This window comes from Anastrepha obliqua, chromosome 5 (assembly GCF_027943255.1).
Source record: "Anastrepha obliqua isolate idAnaObli1 chromosome 5, idAnaObli1_1.0, whole genome shotgun sequence".
Taxonomy (NCBI): domain Eukaryota; kingdom Metazoa; phylum Arthropoda; class Insecta; order Diptera; family Tephritidae; genus Anastrepha; species Anastrepha obliqua.
Genome location: NC_072896.1, coordinates 13,951,394 through 13,975,195, shown reverse-complemented (window position 1 = coordinate 13,975,195; position 23,802 = coordinate 13,951,394). Strand labels below are relative to the sequence as shown.

The following is a 23,802-nucleotide window of genomic DNA, read 5'->3' as shown; positions in this document are numbered from 1 at the left end:
ACGCTCTTGTTCATCGAGTCGCGCGTTCGGCTGATAGTGGCGCGAAAACAAAGGACGGGCTACACTATACCGTAAATTCAGATTAAATTGAGCTATTTGGTGTAAAACAAATATGGTGGTTTGACAGTAGTAATGTATAACGTCGAAGTATGAATGAAATTATTTTCTTTCGAATGAAGAATCATACTACGATTACGCTTAAGATTAAATCTTAAGCATGTACAATCTGGATAATGGACCAAAATAATATAGTATAATTTTTTTTTGTTTCAGTCAGAAAAAAATTGCGTGATATTTGCCGAGACCCCCCCCCCTCTCTCCAACGTAAGATTAGATGAGATTTGAGTCGACCCCCTCCCCCCTTAAACATCTCACGTAATTTATGGACGCCCCCTAACCTCTAGAAACAATTATTATTTTTTATTTGGGTTTTCAAATTTTTTATTGAGTAACATATTACAATAAATTATTTTCACACTATAATCGACAAAAAATTCACAAATGTTTTATTTAATGGCAGACCAAGAATTTCTTTATAATTCTGTATGATTTGGCGTTATTTTGGTTTCAACATTCAATTTAAGCTATATTTTATATTATTTGTATGAAATAATTATAATTATCAAATAAATTGCGAACTTATAAAAGAAAACTAAGGCAAAAATGTAATTAATTTGGAATAAACAAAGACAAACAAACCAATACTTGTAACAGAGAAATATACAGTTTCACAAGGAAGTAGTTAAGTTTGTGAATTTTAAAAACAAAAAGTAATTCTAATACAAAAAATATTGCTTTTACAGCCAATGTATGTAATTATTCGAGGTTTTAATGTGATATTTAGTATATTATGAAAATAAATTTTTTTTTTTTTTTGATTTTTTCGATTTGAAGCCTTTTTGATTTTTGCAATATACGTAATTAAAGCAGCACAAAAAAATGTCTAAAGAAACTAAATGTGCACATACATAAAAAACAAAAAAATAAAAATTGCAAAGCGCACATTCGCAGTCAATTCCTTTTAAATAAAAGCGCAAAAATGCAGTGTCTAAAAATCGTTTAGTTGCGTAAAAAAAATGTATATGCAGTAGGAAGAAAGTTGACATATTAAAATGTTTTGAATGAGAATTTTTGAAGTCCCATGCGCAAAAGTCTCAAGCTACTGCGCTTCGAAAATGTATTTTCATGCACCTTTAATAAATATTGCATTAAAAAATATGTATTTATGCTGCGCTTTTAAGTTAAAATGCTACTATTTGGCATGAGACTTGAATGCAAGCCATATACGTACGTACATAAGTATTTCTAGTGTTCTTTGCTATGCACAAATCTCGTCAGCACGAAACCTGGTCTTCGCGTACATTTCCCAAGCAATTGCATTTAAAATTTATATTAGTTAATTTTACACTTGCGATTTTTCTAATTATATCTATACATTTTATATGTGTGAGTGTGTGTGTGTGTGTCAACCGACATCGGTAACTGAAGCTAGCAAATATTTTCATATTTTCATGGTATATTTGGTATACTCTAAAATATTTTTACATATATAAACTAAGTTTTGTATATAAATATTAAATTACTGCATTCACAGCTTATTTGTATTTTTGTATATGTTGTATGTGTGCTAAGCCATCATCGAGAAATAGGTTGCAAAATTAAAATTTACAAAAATAAATCCGCCCGATCAACTCCAAATATCACTACTATACTATAATTTGTACCCACAGTGTACATTCCCATCATGCATACACACACAGAAAAAGTGCAGCAAAATATCAGGTAAGAAAAATGAACATAACTTTAAAAAGACACACTACAAACATAAAACTTAAAAAAATATGTACGGGGGGGGGGGGTTCAACAAAAAATTGTTGTAGCTAAAGGTGCTGCAGCGATTCATATACTCGTTACCACCGCCCGGGTCTAGCGCATTCATACTTGTCTTTTCATTTCATTATTAACTATGTAATTGGGCTTTAGCTTTATCTAGTGCTTAGACTTAGACTTAGACTATAATAGCAAGTAGCAGGCAACTTGCAGACATTTGCTTTCAGACGACGACACACGCATCCTTCAATTGGCCTCCGACCCAACGCGGTGCGGTTTCCGAATCCTAGCCGGCTTTCTGTGTTTGCTTGGCTCGCTGCAGCGCTTCATAGGCCTCACTCTCTTTCTTCTCTTTGGCTTTATTACGGCGTTCATATTCGAGTCGATGTGAAATAATACGTTCCACAATTAGTTCTGTTGTCATTGAATTTTTAGAATCGATGAGTGTAAAGATGCCGCGTGTTTTTGGTACTGCGTAAGGATCGATTTTGCCATTCTCCAGCGTAATCGGTGTTTGGCCATGGCAAACGACGTCGATTTTGAAGTGATCGAGCAGATCTTCAGTGACACAATAAGGTGCGCCGATGACCACTTCGTTCACGTACTGAAAGAAGAGAAATTATTAATGAATTGAATAAGAGAAATTTAAAATCTTATTGACTTCTTTATTATTTTTAATAAATAAATAAAAGAAATATTGGGTTTTTCAATAGGTGCGCTTCAACTTTTTTCCGATAGGGAGGGCGAACGAACGCAATATTTTTTTATTTTTCGCTTGTCATTTGTAAACTTCATTAGTATACATTTCATCATGGAACGCTACACACTTGAGCAACGATTGCAAATCGTGCAAATTTTTTATGAAAATAATCGTTCTGTTGCTGCTACTTTAAGGGGGTAGTATGGTTAATTCGGTGTAAAACAAGCATATTTTTCGAAATTTTTTTTGTCGACACAGTTGATTTATTCAAAATTTTAAAAATACTTCATTATAAAGTCATATTTAAAGAATATTGTGTGAAATTTTCATTGATTTTTATGAAGAAATGAGTTGGTGGCAGCGAATCTTCGCGGACGTCTCATAAAAAAGTTTTATTGCGGTGTCCCTCAGAACTCATTACTGGAGCATTACGGCCATTTTACGGTCCATTTAACAAGCCTTCTCGTTTTGAGGTTATGTGAAGTCATTGGTCTACAGTAACAAGCCGGCGACGATTTGTGAGCTCGGAGCCAATATTGAACACGAAATTGCTGGAATTTCGGCCGATTTATGCAAAAGAGTGGTCGAAAATTGGGTTCAACGATTGGACTTCGTAAAACGTGCACGCGGTGGTCATGCAAAAGAAATCGAATTTCATACTTAAATGTATATGTTGAAACTCGATAATAAAAAAAAAAAATTAGTTAAAAAAGTCAAACCGTTTGTGTTTTATTCAAAAAAGTTCAAAAGTTGAAGCGCTCTTACTGAAAAACCCTATATTAATCGCTAATGTTTACAAAAAAGTTTGTCTGGTGCCGGGTGAAATTCAAAAGAATCAAAAAGATGAGGGATGGCGGTAGGTACAAAAAATCGTATGGAAGCGAAAAGGTGAAATGCTTCGTTTCACAGATAGGGGGGATTTTGTAATTTTAAGACCTTTTTTCCTAACACCCTATGATTCTAATGATAGCTAAATGTCTAGGCTTTCCAACAAATGCTTCCCCAACTCCCGACTATCTTCTGCCGGGAATTATTGGGCGTGAAATTAAAAAAAATGGAATAAATTTCTGAAATTTTGTAAATTTTTACGATTTGTTTGCCGTGATGCCCGATAACCGTTCCATTTTCTTTGAAGTTTTGATAACCTTTCACTTTATATCCGGGTTCAAAAATATATACATAATTTTCTAAAAAACACAATACTCGTATGTAAAAAGCAGTACACTAAAGGGGTTTCCAACATTTTTTTCCCCTTTACCTTTTACCTCAAAGCAAAAACAAAAATGTAATCCTATAAAGTTTAAGCTGAAACAAAAGAATCGAATTTTATTTGGTTCGAAATTGAAATTAACGGTTATCGGCACACTCAACTGTATGCACACGGGAGCTTTGTGAAGTTTAACGAGAAGCACAAATATGTGCACACGGTAGGTGATATGTTAAGCAAAAAATCTTTATTAATATAACTTCTTTATTATTATTAATAAATAAATAAAGAGAAATATTAAGTTCAAAATCTTTATTGACTCCTAAGTTTTTTTGCCTACCTTACACGCCAGCACACTTAGCACGCGTTCATGTAAATTCATGATGGGATAATTGCTGCCCTTATAGGAGTTCACCACTGGATCTGTATGCAGGCCGACAATCAAGAAATCACCTAATTCTTTGGCCTTCTCCAGGAAATCTAAATGGCCCACATGAAATAGGTCAAAAGCGCCAGCCACATAAACCTGCAAAAAATAAGAAAAGCGATTTAAATAAATCAAAATCAACCCCTTTGGGAAAATTTGTGTTATTTTTTTTCCTTCTTTGCTTTCTTTTTCTTTTTTCCTTTTTTTTCTCCTTTTCTCTTTCTCTTTTTGTTTTTTTTTTTTCTTTTTTTCTTTTTTTTTTACTTGTTTTTTCTTTTTTTTTTACTTGTTTTTCTTTTTTTCTTTTTTTTTCTTCTTTTAATTCTTTTTCTTTTTTTCGTTTTTCCTTTTTTCGTTTTTCCTTTTTTTATTTTTATTTAATGTTTTTATTTTTAATTTTTAATTTTTTTTTAACTTTTAAAAAAAATTTTTTTTTTTTTGTTTTAATTTTTCTTTTATTTTTTTGGTTTAATTTTTCTTTCTTTTTTTTCTTTCCTTTTTTCTTTCTTCTTTCTTTGTCTTTAACTTGATTTTTGTTACTCTTTGCCAACTTTACTTACAATTTTATCATTTGGCTTTGGTGGTTTGCCATCGCTGAATTGTATGATTTTCTGTGTGGTAGGCAAAAATTGGCTGCATCCCGTCCAGGGGCTCTTCGCTGACGAGTCTTGTCCCATATTCGATGAACCTGATGATAATTTATTTTTTTGTACTTTTGTAATTAAGTCTTTTTTTGGATTTTGTTTTTTTGTTTTTTTTTTTTTGTTTTTATTTATTAGCGATAGAATTGAATTTATATGTTAGGAATGCACACAATTTCATACAGAATTTTTACGATCAATCAATTTCAGTTGCGTTTTAGTACAGACAGCGCATAGCGTTGATAGTTGAGAGCGGTTTCAAAGAGAGTGAAAGAGAGCGATACGCATGGGATGAATTAGGTATGCCATGCATTTGGCATTGCATATTTTCAGGCGTACATTATTTTGTTTTTATCATTAATTACAAGTTTTAGTGCAATAGCAGTTACGATTTTAGTAATTAGCAAGATACGAGTGGTTTTTTTCAACATCATTTGCCATTATCAATTAAGTTAGGTTTTTGTGTATTTTTAGATTTGGAAATTTGGTTTGACATGTAAATAGAAATAAAAGAAAAGAGAAAAGAGGATAAACAAAGTGAAGGAACGAAAGAAACAAACATGCGAGCACAAGTGTAAATTTGGAAAATATTTATTAATACAAAACAAAGAAAAAAATGCAACCACATGCAGAATGTTAAAAGTACATTTGTTTGTATATAAATGGATAATTTGGAGTGAGATGCAATTTAATTGAGTTTAGGTAAATCGCAACTAAGAACTCGTATTGTAATGCATTGCAGTGGAATTGAATTTTTTGTTTTTAAATGTATGTATGTAAAAATATTTTCCATGAATATGGGGTATTACAAAAAAAGTTCTACTGTTGTTGGTGTTACAGCATAATTTTTGGTGAATGATACTGCAGTAACAGATATAAGCCCATTCCGATAACCCAGATTAGACTGGTGGAGTAGTGCTGTAAGTGATTTCTTTTCTATTTTGGTGTCATAATTTCTTTGCTATGCTGATTAAAAAAACTCTGCTGCTCTCTGATTAAAGCACTGCTCTCTAAAAACCAGGGCAGCATGCAGAAGCAGCTCGATAAACTGGCGCGCTGTGCAAGAAGTGCTGGATAAAAAATAAATTTTTCTAAACCAAAATCTATGCGCGCGAATACTCAGCAGCACACCGGTTCCCCCATATTTGAGCAACCAGTTGAAAAAGTAAACGAGTTCTTATATCTACTAGGAATCCAAATTACGCAAGGCGGCGGTGCAAATCCAGATGTTGAGAACAGAATAAGAAAAGCAAAGAGCACTTTTGGCTCCCTAAGAAAATATGTTATGCTAAGCATATTTCGAAGCAGACCAAACATCGTATTTTCAATTCAAATCGGTGAAATCGGTTTGGCTTTATGGGAGCGAATAGTACCAGAAAACTTCAAACATGCCTCAATCGATGTCTCAGAGTCATTATTTATATGTGGTGGCCAGATATTTGGGTGTCAAAGCAAAAATTGCTGAGGCACAGTAAACCACAGCCGATTTACTTGTACATACGAGAGCGCAATTGAAGATGGATAGGCCACATACACTACGGAAACCTGCTTCCGAAATCAGTAGAATAGCATTCGATTGCAATCCAAGAGAATCGCACAGAAGTGGACGAACCCGAGGCTCATGGAGGCGCAGTCTTAATACGTACGGCGTAGGCTTAAGTCAGGCGAAGCGATTTTCAAGCATTTGTGAAGGCAGTCTGCGCCCACCAAACGGCGCTATAGCAGCTCTTTATGTATTCTAATTATTAATTTCTTTGACAACTTACAATTTTAATGGGACGTGAATAGGAGGATCTATTATTTACATATGTTTACATGTTGTACTAAAAATGCCACTAACACAGGTCGACACCCTGCTTTAACAAGTTTTAAAGGATAGTACAGATATTGTTTTAAAGAAGTTTTAATATAATTCGAAGAATTCTAATATAATCCAAGGGATATATGAAAACCGATCGAAAAATTGTTGTGCTTATTTTAAAATATATAGCATCTAAAATTGATTTTCTTCCCCAACAGAGCTAACTGATCTTTTCAAGCATCGAATATTAGGCCTTAGCATCCAACTAACTTTTGTAAGAATTTTCGAAAATATCTTGAAAAAAATGGGAGGAGTTGTTATAGTTGAAAATATTTGATGATTTGTAGTTGATTATACATTTTTGAAAATTGTTTACCAATTGAATGTTTGTGTTGGTAGTGGTTAGCAACTGAGATTTGAATGGCACACAAAATGTTAAAAAAGTGAATGCCCAAGAAGCAAGAAAACAATAGTATTGAAATATTTGTAAATGCAATATATGTATGCAATATATACAAGGCGAAATAAATAAGAAAATAAAAAAATAAAAAATAAGATAAGTAAAAATTATATAAAATAAAATAAAATTAAAGGTAAAATAAATTGAAATGAAATGAAGAAAAAAAAAACAAATAAGATAAAAGAGACCAAAATAAAATGAAATAAGACTACCAAAAAAAATATAAAAAAATTATATAAAATTAAATTCAATTAAAAATAAATAAAAAATAAAATTAAGATTAAAAATAAATACAAAATAAAATTAAATAAGAAAAAGAATATAAAATCAAAAATAAAAAATTAAAAGCAAATAAAATATAAAACAATTAAATTTAATTAAATAAATAAAAATTAAATTAAATTAAATTAAGAAAAAATATAAAATAAAAAGATAAAATAAACCAAAATACAATGAAATAAGATAAACGAAAATAAAATAAGATAAGAAAAAATAATATAAAATAAAATAAAATTAAAACTAAATAAAAAATTAAATAATTGAATTTAAGTAAAATTTAAATAAATAAAAAATTAAATAAAATGTAGAAAAAATTTAAAATAAGAAGATAAAATAAACCAAAATACAATGAAATAAGTTAAACGAAAATAAAATAAGATAAGAAACAATAGTATAAAATAAAATAAAATTAAAACTAAATAAAACATAAAATAATTAAATTTAAACAAAATTTAAATAAATAAAAAATTAAATTAAATTGAGAAAAAATATAAAATAAGAAGATAAAATAAACCAAAATAAAATAGAATAAGATAAACGAAAATAAAATTTAATTTAATTAAATTGAATTATTTCCAAAATAAAATTAAATTAAAAAATTAAATAAAATAAAATGAATAAAAAACATAAAATAAGAAGATAAAACAAATCAAAATAAAGTGAAATAAAGTAAAAAATAAAATCAATCAAAAAAAATGAATAAACACAAAAGTCTAATATAACAAAAATTGATTAAGTTAATTAAAAACTAAAAATAAAATAAATGAACGCGAATAAGAGACAACATAAAATAATAAAAAAAACTGTTTAAAAAAATATAATATTGTAGTATTTAAATTAAAACATAAATTTTGAGCCAAAAACAAACCAAAATAAAATTTAAAAAATTTGGATAAAAAAAATAAAGTAAAAGAAAAAAAAGCATAATAAACATAAAAAATAAAAATATAATAAAGGCTTTTCCAATAACAGGTGTTATCTATCGCTATTGAGAGATGTTTAACGATTTTTTATGGCCGGAATTGGATGGTATTGATCTGGACAACGTTTATTTTCAACAAGACGACGCTACGTGCCACACAAGCAACGAAACCATTGATCTTTTACGGGAAAAGTTTGCGAACCGTGTTATCTCTCGAAGAGATGATCACAATTGGCCACCGAGATCTTGTGATTTAACACCTTGTAACTTTTTTCTTTGGGGCCACATGAAAGAGAAGGTCTACGCCAACAGCCCAGGGTCGATTCAAGACCTCAAAGATGGAATTCGTGAGGCTGTCGAGGACATAAGGCAGCCACTTCGCAATTCGGTTATGGAAAATTTCATGAAACGGCATACCTTCCTCTTTATAATGAAATAAACATCCGATCATTTATATTAAAAAATAGCATTTTTCTTTGAATATCAAAATAACACCTCTTATTGGAAAACCTTTTACAAAACAAAAAATATTAATATAAAATAAAAAAAAATTTAATTTAACTATTGTAAATAAATAAAACAATAGAAAACTAAAATAGAATAAAATAAACAAACATTTACTTATGTACTATCTACGCAAACAACCCAAGGCTAATGTTAGTAAAAAAATTCATTTTTACATAGCACAAATTTATATAACATTGACAAACCGCATGATATGGTATATAAAAGCCATCACTAAGTACGAGTAATGCTTAGCTGGCACTTAACGCAAAGAAATTACCTTCTTTCTCAATGGCATATTCTGCCGAACCTTGGTGGAAGTGATTGCGCGTCAGCAGCAACATGCGCCCCACCAAATCTGTTGTTGAAACGCCGGCCGTGCGACGCACTTCCCTGTGAAAAGGCAACAAGAACAACATTTAATAAGTAAATAACAATAAAATTTAATAAACAATGCTAAAATTTAATTAAAAAAAAATGAATAAGTAATAATAAAATTTAATAAACAAATAAATAATTAATAAAAAATTAATAAATAAATAATAATAAAATTTAATAAATAAATAGTAATACAATTTAATAAAAAGTGAATAAATAAATAAATATAAAACTAAAAAAAATTAATTAAATGTAATAAATAAATAATGATAAAATTTAATAAAAAAATAAAATAAAATATATAAAAATAATAAAATTTTATAAATAAATAATAACGAAATTTAATAAAAAATAATAAAATATAACAAATAAATAATAATAATTAAATATAATAAAAAAATGAATAAATAAATATAAATAAAAATAAAAAAATTAATTAAATGTAATAAATAAATAATGATAAAATTTAATAAAAAAGTAATAAAATATAACAAAAAATAATAATAATATAACAAATAATAAATAAATAATAAAATTTGTTAAATAAATAATAACAAAATTTAATAAAAAATAACAAATAAATAATAATAATTAAATATAATAAAAAAATTTAATAAATAAATAATAATAAAATTTAATAAATAAATATTGTAATAACAAAATTCATTATATAAGTTCATTAAATAAATAAATATTAGGTGCGCAACTAAGTTCCCGCTGTTTTTATGATGAAAATACAACTTTATTCTGAAAAAATGGTTACAAGTGAATCATTGAAAGTATTGCCCATCGCTGGCTCCTACTTTGTCCATCTTTCTGGTACATCTCGTATACCGTCGCGGTAAAACTGTTCATCTTTTGAGGCTATCCATGGATCAAGCCATTTTTTGATGTCTTCATATGAATGGATCTGCTGGTCAGCTAGACCATGTGCCATCGATCGGAACAGGTGATAATCGGACGGCGCAATATCTGGATAATATAGCGGTTGATGGAGGATTTCCCATTTCAGTGTTTCCAGGTAGGTTTTAATGGGTTTGGCAACGTGAGGCCGAGCGTTGTCATGCTGTAGAATCGCTTTTTCATGCCTCTCCGCGTATTGCGGCGGCTTCTCGCTCAGTGATCGGCTAAATCGCATCAATTGAAGTCGATACCGATTCCCAGTGATGGTTTCGCTTGGTTTTAACAGTTCATAATAAATAACACCAACTTGGTCCCACCAAATACATAGCATAACCTTCGCAGCATGAATATTCGGCCGAGGCGATGACGATGTTGATGCATGACCGGACAGTCCCCATGACTTTCTTTTCTTTGGATTGCTGTAATGAATCCATTTTTCATCAATTGTCACGATGCGATGAAGAAAACCCTTCCTTGTTTGACGCTGCAGCAGTTGTTCACAGGCGAAAAACGACGTTCAACATCCCTTGCTTTTAACTCATAAGTAACCAAAGCCCCTGTTTCTGAATCATTCCCATGGCTTGCAATCGCTTGGAAATGGATTGGCGGGTAACTCCTAACACTGAAGCAAGCTCTTCTTGCGTTTGACATGGATCCTCATTGAGCAATGCCTCCAATTCAGCGTCTTCGAAGGTTTTTGGCCTTCCTTCATGCGGAGGTCGTCAACATTAAAATCACCGTCTTTTTTTTATGACGACGGAACCGATCTCAACACGTTGTTTCACTTGAAGCAGCATCTCCATAAACTTTTTGCAGCTCTCGATGCGCTTCAGCCCCCGTTTTTTTCGAATGAAACAGGAAAATCAACACTTCCCACAAATGACGATTATTCGGCACAAAATCAGACATTTTCACAAAACCAAAAGTATATGATACCAAAACAAAAACACTAATGTGTCGAAGCAGTTTGTTTACCATATGTCTAAGCTTGGTTTATGACGTTTAGGTTATGTTTGACTTGACTAGCACACACTGCTGGCGGCATCTATTGACAAACAGCGAGAACTTAGCTGCGCACTTAATAATTAATAATATATAATAACAAAAATAAAAATAAAAAAAATAATTTAAAAACAAAAAATGCTTATCGATATTCTATTAACTTACTCGTAACGCTTGGCAGCCTTTACGAGATGATAGGTGTCCACACCCTCAGCGGTCATTGTGATGTCATCTGTGGCGAAAGTATAATTTTTGATAAAGAAATTTAGAAATTTTATTTATTTAATATAAAAACGACTATTACTCACCGCCATGCACACAAAAATCACAGTTGTATTCATCCAGCACCTCGAGTGTTGTCACATAGGGCGCGCCTAGCACCACCTCATCCACCCATTTGATGCCCTTGACCATTTTAACGCGTTCCTCCTCCGTAAAGACTGGTGGTCCTTTGTGTTTTGCGATCTCCTCGTCGGTGTGTATGCCAACAATGACTTTGTCACCGAGTGCTTTGGCTTGTCGCAGGGAATTGGCGTGACCGAAATGCACCATGTCATAGCTGGAAGGGAAGAACGGCGAATTCATTAGGTCGTGTTGTTTGAATAAAAAAAGTGAATTGTACTATTGCGCTTTACATGCTGATTAGCATAAGGCGTATAGTTGTATGTGTACGCAGTGTGCGCGTGAGTTCGTTAGTTTCTAAGGGCATTTCGTTGCATTTAAAAAGCTTTAAAATTCACACAATTTCCTATTGATTAAGATAAAGCAAATTTATTTTTGCGTCAGGTGCTTAGTAAATGTGAAAAATATTTTAGGGTATTTAAAAATTGTAAGACCCCCAAAATGAATGAAAAGAATTGTGCGTGGCGAGGTGAGTACAACCAGAATTTTTTAAGTAGCTTCCCTAAATGTAGCCGAATGGTGATAACATTGCAATCAGACTTATTTTGCGAATAGATAAGGCACAGAAACTACGAAATAACGTAAAAAGAAACAAAATACAAATTTATAAATATGCAAACGAGTATTAGTCATTACGCCTTTCAAAGTTAATTTGTACTTTTCCATCAGATTTGAATTATTTTCAGTAATATTTTAACGTAGAAATGTGAAAATTTAACGATTTTACTACTAATAGAAAAAATAAATAAAAATTAAAACGCTAATTAAATCTGACATAACTTCGGATTTAGAGTCACGCTCATAGAAAAATTGCGAAACATTCGCCATTTTACAGAAAAAATGCGTTCCTCCGCCAGTCGGTTCTGCGTTGCCGGACCCGGATTTATGTCCGGCCGAGGACTGTTACTCCAGCTTCATTTCCCGTATATGTATGGGGAATGTTTCCGTTGAAACAACAGCAATAACAACGACAATAGATAATAACAACGACAATAGACAATAACAACGACAATCACAACAACAACAAAAAAGCAAGCATGTCTCAAGTTTACAGTTAGCATTTTAATTTTGGACTTTTAGACTTTTATCGCTTTGCGTTCGGTAAATTTCTTTGATGAGAGATGACAGCTAAAGTGACCTTCAAAAATTGTTAAGAAATGCAGCTGCAAATCGATGCCTCGATGAAATAATTCTGAATTTTGGAAAGTGAAAGAAGTAATTTTATGTGAATACAGTGCTTATTCTGATCACAGTGAAAATATTTTTAGAGGTGTGCTTGATAACACACCGCTATTCGGCTCTGAGCGAATTTGACAGAACAGCTGATGGGCTGACGTCACATGGACACGGCGAAAGAAAAAACATAAGTCAGCTGATTTAACGATACCACCTTTAATAGATTCGCCGTGAGATGTGTTTAACAAAATTTAGCTTGTGTTAGTGATGTACGAAAAAAAAACATCAGCGCAACCAATGCTCATGCCATGGCAACGGTTTGTTTACGATTATGGTGAATACAAATGTGCGAATGTGCGCATTTTGTTTGCATTTCATTCGCCTCTCCCAAGTGACGTGGCACCCAAAGTTCCCCTCACCACTTTTTTCACCATAGCAAACCTAGTAAATCTGTCACCCTTGATTCTGATGATTTTTTTGAGCTCTTGCTAAATAGCCTAGTCACAATGGCAAACTTTGTTAGGTGGTGCGTTGTCACGTGGTGAACTTTCCCAACATATCTGACATTTTTTGACGAATTTACGCACTCGAAAGCCATATAACGCGAAATTTACAGTTGACCTTTTTTCGGAATTTCGACAATCCCTTTAAGGGGGAACGCCACTGTGGAGGATAAAAAATAGTCGATTTTTGGGATTTTTTTTTTTTTGTAAGTAGAAATGATTATTCGAGGATCAGACAAAAGGCAATTTATTATATTGTATAATATATGAATTAAACTATGTTGATGTAAATTTTTATTAAAAAATATTGAAAATTGACAAATTTATGAAAATAAACGTAACGAGTTAAAAAAAATGACGTCATATGGTGGCAGCGATACAGCTATGAATAATCATCTGAAATCAAAAAACCAAAAATTTTATTAATCTACACAATAGTGGCTATCGTTGTACATAGCCGTTTTTTTATTTGAATTTCGATGTGAGTTTTTCACAATTTTTTTTATTTTCAACAGGCCCAAAAAAATAGTTATTTTCAAAATTTTGTACAACGATATCCAATGCGATAATAAAAATTTTGAAAAAACGAAAATTAAAATCGGTTCAATAGTCTTCGAGAATTCGTTGCCACGGTATCAAAAAAAGACGTTTCGAGAAAAACGAGCTTGAAATAAAGCATAGTATCGTAAGCGCTACGGGGCCGAACCGACGGGCGCTCACTTAAGTGTACATAGAATCGAGAATAAAGCGAATTTCGCTTTAAAATTTTTACCACATTTTCTTGAGTAGTTATATTAGGGAGCGTGTCATTATTCTGTATTACAAAATTCTGGATGACAAAATTCTGTAAATTGCAAAAAAATTCTGCTTTATAAAATTCTGCTTTTTCAAAACTCTGCATGTTTAATGCGAAAAATTCTGCTTTATTCAAGTTTTGTGATTTTCGTCATACAAGAAGTAACAAAATAAACATTTATTCTATAAATATGTATACTTATGTATATGTTTAAGCGATAACAATATTTTAGTTTAGCCAATTACAATATTTTTTGGAATTCTTTTTAAATATGTAGTGTGACTTAATTCATTTCTTTTCTTAATAATTCTTCGCAGCTGTCGTTTTTTTTAGAAGAGTTCTACGCAAAAATACTGTGGATTCTATCGAAACTGAAGAAAAAATTATTATTATTATTTTTTATTTAATATCTCGAATAATAATAAAAAATAATAATAATAATAAATGAAATAATTACATTACCTCTTTAAAATTGTTAACATTGTATTTTAATACAGAATTTTGTAATACAGAATTTTGTAATACAGAATTTTGAAAGCAGAATTTTAGAAAGCAGAATTTTAAAAAAGCAGAATTTTAAAAAAGCAGAATTTTAAAAAGCAGAATTTTGTTATATTATACTATCAATTTATACAAAAAAATCGATTTTTTTGAATTTTCACAGTGACGTTTCCCCTTAAACGGGTTTTTTAAATTATGCGTTACTTTTTTGACAGAAAGTATACCATATTTTTTCAATTTTTCCTAATATTTTTTATTGCAAATTTTATTCTTCGCAACGCAAAAAATTCTGAAAGCTTCCAATTCATCCAATTATAAGTATTTTAAAGCAAATTTAAGGCAGATCGTTTAATAAATTGCGACTAACCGCGCGAAATAGATAATCCAATTGAAGTAAATAATGGCGCAATGCACAAGTTATTGTCCCATATATGTATATGTACATATGTATGTGCGTATGTATAGTGAATAAAATGAACGAAATTGACGGTTTGCTTCTGGAACAATGGCTGGCGGTTTCTATTTCACTTTTTTTATAGTATTGGAAATCATAGAAAATACAAAAAAGAAAAAAATGTTTAATTTCTTTTAATGCCATACAAATTTTTTAAGGCCGTCTAATTGGCAGGTCATATTTATCGCTTTAACGATTTTTAGTTAATTTTCCTTTCGTATTTCGATTTAAAGCCAAACGGTTGCTAACGTCAGCGAGCTGTGGGTAATTTCATGGCTAACCGCCTCACTTAATACAATATTCGCCATAAAAGTTCATGAACTTTACACAATTTTATGCTAATTATATAGGAAAATAAAGAAGAAAAAAATAAAAAGGAAAACTAAAAAACTAAAATAGAAACAAAAAATAAACATCAATACCTAAAACTTTACGAGAAAAAACACTCATAAACATTGCAGTTTATGTATTTTATTTTTCAGTGCTATTTCTAAACAAAATTGCGGAATAGATTTGCCGCCAAATGGCAAGGTAAACATCACATTGTGCTAAATGCTCGTATATCGCAACTTGTGTCACTTCCCCTGGCCATATCATTGTCGTGCTCATCAGCAGTGTGTGTGTGTGTGTATGTCTTTCGGCACACCAATCGCACCGCATAAAACTCATCAATCGGCTCAGCTGTTGCTGTTTGGACTTTGTACCCGATCATACGAGTATGTTGCATTCAGCACAATTTTCTTCTTATTGGTATGCGCATATATTGAAGCATTATTTTAGCTGTGTGTGCGCGAATATGTAAGAAGAGTAAGCGACAAGCTAAATAAAAATTAAAATAAAAAAATAATAAAAATATAAAAAAAAGATACAAAATTTTAATAAGTTAAAATACAGCCAGTAATTATTGGGTGCCCCATTAGACCGCCTATTTTGATTTTAATTTGAAATTGTAAAAATTCACTACCGAACTGTTGCGTGTTAGGCGGAAACATTTCCAATATATCGCAATAGCGCATTGTCGCGTTGTGAGTCACACAATTTGACGCAGCTGCATTTTTGTTTTATTTGCGGTTTTCGAAAGAAAAGATGTACATAAATAACTCAAATCATACTAGTATTCCTGAATTAAGAGCTGAGATTATATGCAGAATTGCTGAATTCGCTCATACTGCGTCAACTCACGAATTGGCATATACATATTTGATCCTTTTATTCCTATATGGAACATAGGGCTTTATCAACAAATTATTTAAACTAACCCCAATTTTGCGCCATTATTTTAACATCATTCTATGTTTTTTCGTATTTTCCATCTCCGTCTCAATCATCCTTCTTCATGTGTTAAGACGGTTATAGTTGTTGTTGTAGCAGCATAAGCATTCCCCGTAATTGTATGGTCCTTGGCTGGATATAAATCCGCGTATGACATCAATATGAAAATTATTATAGTCTTTGAATTGAATCAAGTCTCCAAGAAGGGGAACTAATATTAATTCACGCGAAATCAAGTCTCAGACGGTTGTTGTTGTCTTCCTTTGCGGCGGCTACCCTGTCGGTTACATTCAACTGCAGTTCTGGTGACGTCGTTGTCAAGCTCGCTCACTTTGGCAGTGATACAGTAGAAGCGATTAAATAGAAAGAAGCTCAGAATTAATCACCCTATCGGCAGATTAATAATTTTTGCAAATAGCGCCGTACGACATATCATTATATTAGACACTTGTGAACTAGACAGCTGCAGTATGCAAACAAACAAGCAATATAGCGGGTAAAGGTCAAAATAAGAATTCCCGCTACTCAAAGTCATTTGCTTCATTTCATTCAGCAAAAAAGTTATATACTACAAATTTACGATTTTGCCTGTTTTTTTTAGAGGTTAGGTTTTCAAGTTGGCACTACTTTTTTCGTAGATGGTCTTTTTGACAGCTGTCACTTGATTTATGCTCAGTTTGGTTTGCCATTTCATAATGAATAGACTTACACCTGAACAACGTTTGCAAATCGTGCAAATTTATTACGAAAATAATGGTTCGGTTTGCGCGACGCATCGAAGAAAATTTTGTTCAGCGATGAAGCTCACTTTTGGTTGAATGGGTATGTCAATAAGTAAAATTGTCGCATTTGGAGTGAACATAATCCACAAGCCATTGCTGAGACGCCGTTACATCCTCAAAAAGTCACTGTTTGGTGTGCTCTATGGGCAGAGGGAATCATTGGTCCATATTTCTTTAAAAATGAAGCCGGCCATAATGTTACAGTCAATGGAGAGCGCTATAGAGCCATGATTAATGACTTTTTCGTGCCTGAATTGGACGATGTTGATGTGGACGACCTTTGGTTCCAACAAGACGGCGCTACATGCCATACAGCCAACGCAACAATCGATTTATTGAAGGAAACTTTTGGTGAGCGCATTATCTCGCGCCGTGGACCTGTGGCGTGGTCTCCAAGATCGTGCGATATAACACCGCTGGACTATTTCTTGTGGGGCTATGTGAAGTCGCTTGTCTACGCAGATAAGCCCGAGACGATTGACGTCTTGGAAGAGAATATTCGGCGCGTTATTGCTGACATACGGCCCCAATTGCTGCAAAAAGTGATCGAAAATTGGGACTCTCGGCTGGAATTTATTCGAGCCAGCCGCGGCGGCCACTTGCCCGAAATCATTTTTAAAACATAATGGCAAACCCTTATCTTTATAATAAAGCTAAATTCTTGGCCATAACATTAAATTATATACGTTTTATTTCATCTTGAAAACCTAACCTCTAAAAAAAAACACCCTTTATATAATATGTACGTAGATAACGTAGAACCGGTTGCCATGCCTCTTTGGCGTTACTTTTTACCCTTAGTGTTTTTTTTTCTTTCAATCAAATTTAATGTGACACCCTTTGTAAAACGAAGCATTGCACACAGCCATCAATACACGTGCCATGAGCCACTACAGGTTTCACTACAAGAACGCATTGACGCACGTTTAACATATCTTTGACGTGCCAACTTCTTCTTTTCTTTCCGAACAATTAAACTTGTCCATAGATACATACATATGTATGTACACCTTCTCTTGGAGAGAGCAGCGCTCGTATATAATAAACGATATTTGTGGTGCAAAGTAATATGCAATTTTCCCCTCACTCCTATATTTTACATAACGGCGATAACAGCCTGCTAGGTGGAAAGGTGGCTCTGCTTTTATTTTAAAAACCGGGCATTCAAGGCAAATAACATTAAATTAGAAACCTTCATACTCTGCTCCAATGAGATACCTGTTTAAGCGGGCATTGCCAACTTTAGACAAACCTTCAAAAGGATACGGTTAAGATTGATTACCGATTTCGCGCAGAGAATCGGAATTGAATGTAGTAAAACATCCCATTTTTCCAATAATGATGAATACACGCTCCATTTAATCAAAAATGTGTATACAAGAGAAGCCAGCCGCTATTCTAATTTCTGCGAGTATTGGTGAAATTTGAATGTTTACAATTTAAAGAAATTATTATTAAAATATTAGATAATAAATAGTCAGAGGACGAAAACACTTCCTGCTGTTAAAAAAAATGTGATGCTAAACTCAAAAATCTGAAGTTGTGTTCAAAATAATAATAGTGGGTACATTAACGTACATTGAAGTATTTAGGAAGCATCATGAATAGAGTAGAGCGCAGGACATTGTAGATACAAAATGGACTAGTCTTGCTTTATTCGTTATCTAAAACTGGAAGATATACACAGATTTGCCAAAGAATCTGGAAAATTTTCACAGGACTAACTATCTCTATCTCTGTCTCTATTCTTTCCTATCTCTTTCTGATACTTTTCTCCTTCCCTCTTTGACTATCTACCCTCTTTCCAGAGCTCTAAATACAATCGGCCTTTTAGCCTGAGCCAAATTCCTGGTGCTCCTTGGCTCGACCTTTTCACCTTTCAATTTTTTCAATTTCAGTCTTGCTGCAATTTCAAGCAAGTCTTATGGGCTGCGGATAGAAGAATCGTTATATAACAGCTTAAGGGGGGGGTAGGGTCACAAAATCGAAATTTTTTTTCTTCACTCATCTTATAGTAAATCATTTCAAGAATGTTGTGTCAAACTTTTAAGTGGATCGGAGCAGAACTCTCAAAGTTATAGCCTTTGTAGGCACTCTACCTCGAATGCGGAGCATAGATAATTTTTCAGAGTCATTTTTTCAAACGCGTTTTTCCCGAAACGACTTCTTAAAAGTCGGTGCCAATCACAACTCCGAAACTATTCAACCGATTCTTTTCAAATTTGGCACACGTTTTCTAAATCAAAAATACCTCCCCCCTACACTGTTTTTTTTTTATTTTATTTTTTTAAGGTTATTTTTCACTTACAAATATGGCGAAATTTTTCGCCAAAAATGCTCGTTTTACGTTTTTTTGCCACCAAAACTACAAAAATGAAAAAAAAAAATTTATTCATGTGGGGGGGAGCATTACGTCATACTTTAACTGAAAAATTCGACTTTTTTAGTTTCAGATGATTCTACGACGAATGCCGATTGGCACCGCAGAGCACCTCTCGAAAAACATATCTCCAAAAAAACTCTGTCATGGGCTTATTTGTCAATATTTTATTATTAATATTTTTTAAAAACTTATTGAAAAGATGTACAATAACATGCAACTGATTTTATTAAAGTATCTTAAGCCATATTTCTGTAAAAAATTCAAAAAAAAAGTGTTTTTTTTTAGCGCTAAACCCTACCACCCCCTTAATGCCAGTTAATTGCGCCAAACTTCATCACGTCATATCTTTCATTCTTGTTATGTTGTATGCATGTATGTATGTATTAAAGATATAAAAAAAAATATCAATTGGCACAATGGGTGGTTTTGTAGGCCACACTTTCATTCGATATAATCGAATATTTACTCACAACTTTTGCGCGTTTATAAATACACGAATACGAGTACCTGCATACATACATACATATGTAAGTAACTAAACTGGACGATAGACAAAAGAAGTATTGGCGACATCGTCATACAGTAATTAGCAGCCGGCGTCGCTTATCTACCGGAGCTGTATGGCATATCAGCATCAAAGCAAGGTCGAGAACCCGGGTTTGTCACATAATAGCAAATTACGAATAGGAATTTGTGTCATTATTTTGAAGACAGGTAATGACGAATACAAAAATTTAGGGTATCTATATCATTAAAAAATTTACAGATAATGACGAAAATCAGACACACATTTATAAAAAAACATTGGACTTTATCTTCAGGAATCCCCCCTTTTTAATAAGAAAGCAATTGACGGCATCCTTGTACATTGTAAATCCCATACTATTGTTGATATTAAGTACCACACCTGTAAATGGTAATAGACACCTAAAACAAAATAGTAAATGCTATCTAAAACGCAGCAGACTTTTTTTTAGAAAGTATAACGAAAAAATATTGTTGTTATTGTTGCAGCATAAACATTCCCCATACATATACCTATGTACGGGAAATGGTGCTGGAGTGACAAGTCCTTGGCCGCATAAAATACGATATAAATCCGGGACATTTCGGCAATGTAGGAGCGACTGTCGTTTTTTGTTTTTTTTTTTTTTGTTTTTGTAGCCCAAATTAGACAGATACAACCACGGTGTTCGAATATTTTTTCGTGATCCAGAACAATTTTTTAAATAAATATTTTTTAAGAGGTACCAGAATTTAGCAGCTTCTCAAGCATCTACTTTGTGTTACGAATTTCATGTTTTGGATTCAGTGTTGATCGCAAAATTCGCAATCTGAAAATTGTACACCTTTTTTTGTGGAATTTAATATTTTATGTTAATTTATTATACAAATATTGTTCCACTTTTAACGAAGCACAATATAAATTAAAGTCCTAAACTTTTAAAAACGTGGAAAAAAATCGACGAAATTTAAGAAATATGTATTAATCAGAATGTTTTTTTTTTAATTTGTTTTTTATGTTTTTAAATTTTTCTACCTTTTCAAATTTTTTTATTTTTCTTAATATTTTTTAATTTTTTTTTTTGTTTAAACTAAAAATAAATTTAATTCATTTATTTTAAATTTAAATTATTAATATTAAATTAAATTTATTTATTTTTTTTTAAATTTTATTTTTATTTAATTTTTTTAAAATTTTCGTTTTAATAAAAAAATTATAAATTCAATAAAATGTCTAATTTGTTTAGGTAGATGAAATAGGTGAAGTGCCATTCTTTTTCTCATTTTTTTCTTATTATTTTTATTAATTTTTTAATTATTTTTATTAATCTTTTTTATTATTTTTTATTATTTTTATTGGGAGCGTGTCATTATTCTGTACTACAAAATTCTGTAAATTGCAAAAAAATTCTGCTTTTTAAAATTCTGCTTTTTTAAAATTCTGCTTTTTAAAATTTTGCTTTCTAAACTTCTGCTTTTTCAAAATTCTGCATGTTTAATGCGAAAAATTCTGCTTTATTCAAGTTTTGTGATTTTCGTCATACAAGAAGTAACAAAATAAACATTTATTCCATAAATATGTATACATATGTATATGTTTAAGCGATAACAATATTTTAGTTTAGCCAATTACAATATTTTTTGGAATTCTTTTTAAATATGTAGTGTGACTTAATTCATTTCTTTTCTTAATAATTCTTCGCAGCTTTTCGTTTTTTTAGAAGAGTTCTACGCAAAAATACTGTGGATTCTATCGAAACTGAAGAAAAAATTAGTATTATTATTATTATTATTATTATTTTTTATTTAATATCTCGAATAATAATAAAAAATAATATTAATAATAAATTAAATAATTACATTACCTCTTTAACATTGTTAACAGTATATTTTAATACAGAATTTTGTAATACAGAATTTTGAAAGCAGAATTTTAGAAAGCAGACTTTTAAAAAGCAGACTTTTAAAAAGCAGAATTTTGTTTTTAGAATTTTGTACATACAGAATTTCGACACCAACCCATTTTTATTAATTCTTTTAATATTTTTTATTATTTTTATTAATTCTTTTATTATTTTTCATTAATTTTTTATTATTTTTTATTAATTTCTTAATATTTTTATTCTTATTTTTATTCGTTTTATACTATTATTTTTATTATTTTTTATTATTTTTTTTATTTTCAGAATTTTTTAGTTTTGTATTATTTGTTCATAATTTTTTTTATTTTTAGAATTTTTTACTTCTGTATTATTTTTTCATAATTTTTTTTTATTATTTTTTATTATTTTGTTTTTTATTTTTTACTTTTGTATTATTTTCTTATATATTTTTTTTTTGTTTTTATAATTTTTATATTTTTATAATTTTTATATTTTTATAATTTTTATATTTTTATAATTTTTATATTTTTATAATTTTTATAATTTTTATAATTTTTTACTTTTGCATTATTTTTTATTTTAATTTTTTTTGAATTTTTTTTATAATTTTTTTTTTTTTAATAAATAAAAATTTGTTTATATTTATATAATATTATTTTATTGAATCGACAAGATCTTTTTTAATTCTGTGCCAGTTATTCGCTCTATACAAAATATTGGAATTTACTTTTGCACTCTTTTAAATGTTTTAATTTTCATTTTAATCAATTTTTTATTTCAAATTTTCCATAAATCCAACATAAAAATTAGCATTAAATTGAGAAAATAAATATCAGCAGACTAAAATTGAAAATTCACGCAACCGATTCGAGGCATAAGTGCCATATACGGTTCCCATTGTTTTCGAACACACATTGCCAAAAGTTCGTTTACAGATTCAAGGATTTTAAAAAGTATTTCTTAAAATTTATGTTTGCTTTGTTGTTTGTTTGACATTGCGAATTATTCCAAAGCTGTGCAAATAATGTAAAGAAAATTGTATCTATGCACTTTTGACAAAACAACTCATCCGCCTATAGCAGGTTTCAGCAATTATGCTGTTTCATAGAAAAATTTTAAATTCTTACCAAATTTTTATTTTGATGGATTTCTAAACCAAGCATTTGCATGACTAATAGTTCAAATATTGCATTAGAATCCAGTTACTTAGAGCTTAACAGATAGAAAGAGCTAAGCTGCCTAAAGTTGTTTTATCAAAAGTCCACAAGCTTCCGACGCAAAACGATGTTAAATAAATATTTAAACTTGTGGCATATGCCATCAAATTTTAAGTTTGATTAATTTTATTTTAACAGCTTTCTTTAATTGGGATAGAGCATGCAAAGTAAATGCAGATTGTGATTGTGAAATTTTTTTTTGCGACAAATCTAGCAAAAAGGTGTTGATTAATTAATATTTACACTACAATCTATTAAAAAGTGTGTGCTTTGTAAATAAGGCAATAATTTCGTGTATTCTGAAAATTTTGCTATGTTTGATCAAAGAGCTCGTCTAAAATTGTGTGATCCTGACTAAATATCCGTTGCAAAAGCATTTAAAATTTTAACTTTGGCCTTCAGGGACCAGAAAATATCGAAAACAAATGCAATGTTTGTGCGCAGTTTGCTTTGACAGCCGTGGTGTGGCCCACTCTGGGTGCCTTTGGCCAGGCCAAAAAACAAAAGTCTGAGAAAGAATGTTCGTCGCAAGATACCGGAATCGTGAAGAAACTACTCATGGTTTATGAAATTGCATGACAATTCACTGGCTCAAGCACCTCATCTTGGACGAGATTATATGACCAAACAAGACCCACATTCCCCCTGTAATCTACTTTTCACAACTTGAGTTACAACTTCGAGGAAAGAGTTTCAAGATGATTGAAACAATAATGGAAAATTCTCAGGAACTGAACGCGATTCTACGTGCATTTGTGGAATATACAGTGATTTTTCCTGTAGCTTATTGCTTATCATTGTGAAAACTAGATGAACACAAAACTGAAATCTATTGAATTCAGAAGCCATTTATAGTATAGGAGATACTGCAAAAC

General features: G+C 31.1%; 1 protein-coding gene across 2 annotated transcripts in view; it reads right to left on the bottom strand.

Moving 5' to 3' along the window:
* Positions 1-476: 476 nt before the first annotated feature.
* The window catches only part of LOC129247030 (ethanolamine-phosphate cytidylyltransferase), a 45,342-nt gene continuing 22,016 nt past the window's right edge, over positions 477-23,802 (bottom strand). The window contains exons 2-7 of one of the 2 annotated variants that reach the window (XM_054885892.1): positions 11,363-11,613; positions 11,220-11,286; positions 9,052-9,164; positions 4,725-4,891; positions 4,078-4,263; positions 477-2,434 (exon numbers count right to left, since the gene is read on the bottom strand). In XM_054885892.1, coding sequence (XP_054741867.1) covers positions 2,117-2,434; positions 4,078-4,263; positions 4,725-4,891; positions 9,052-9,164; positions 11,220-11,286; positions 11,363-11,613 — 1,102 coding nt within the window. In that variant the 3' untranslated portion in view covers positions 477-2,116. The remainder of the gene's footprint in view (positions 2,435-4,077; positions 4,264-4,724; positions 4,892-9,051; positions 9,165-11,219; positions 11,287-11,362; positions 11,614-23,802) is intronic. The other variant, XM_054885893.1, reaches the window with a different exon arrangement.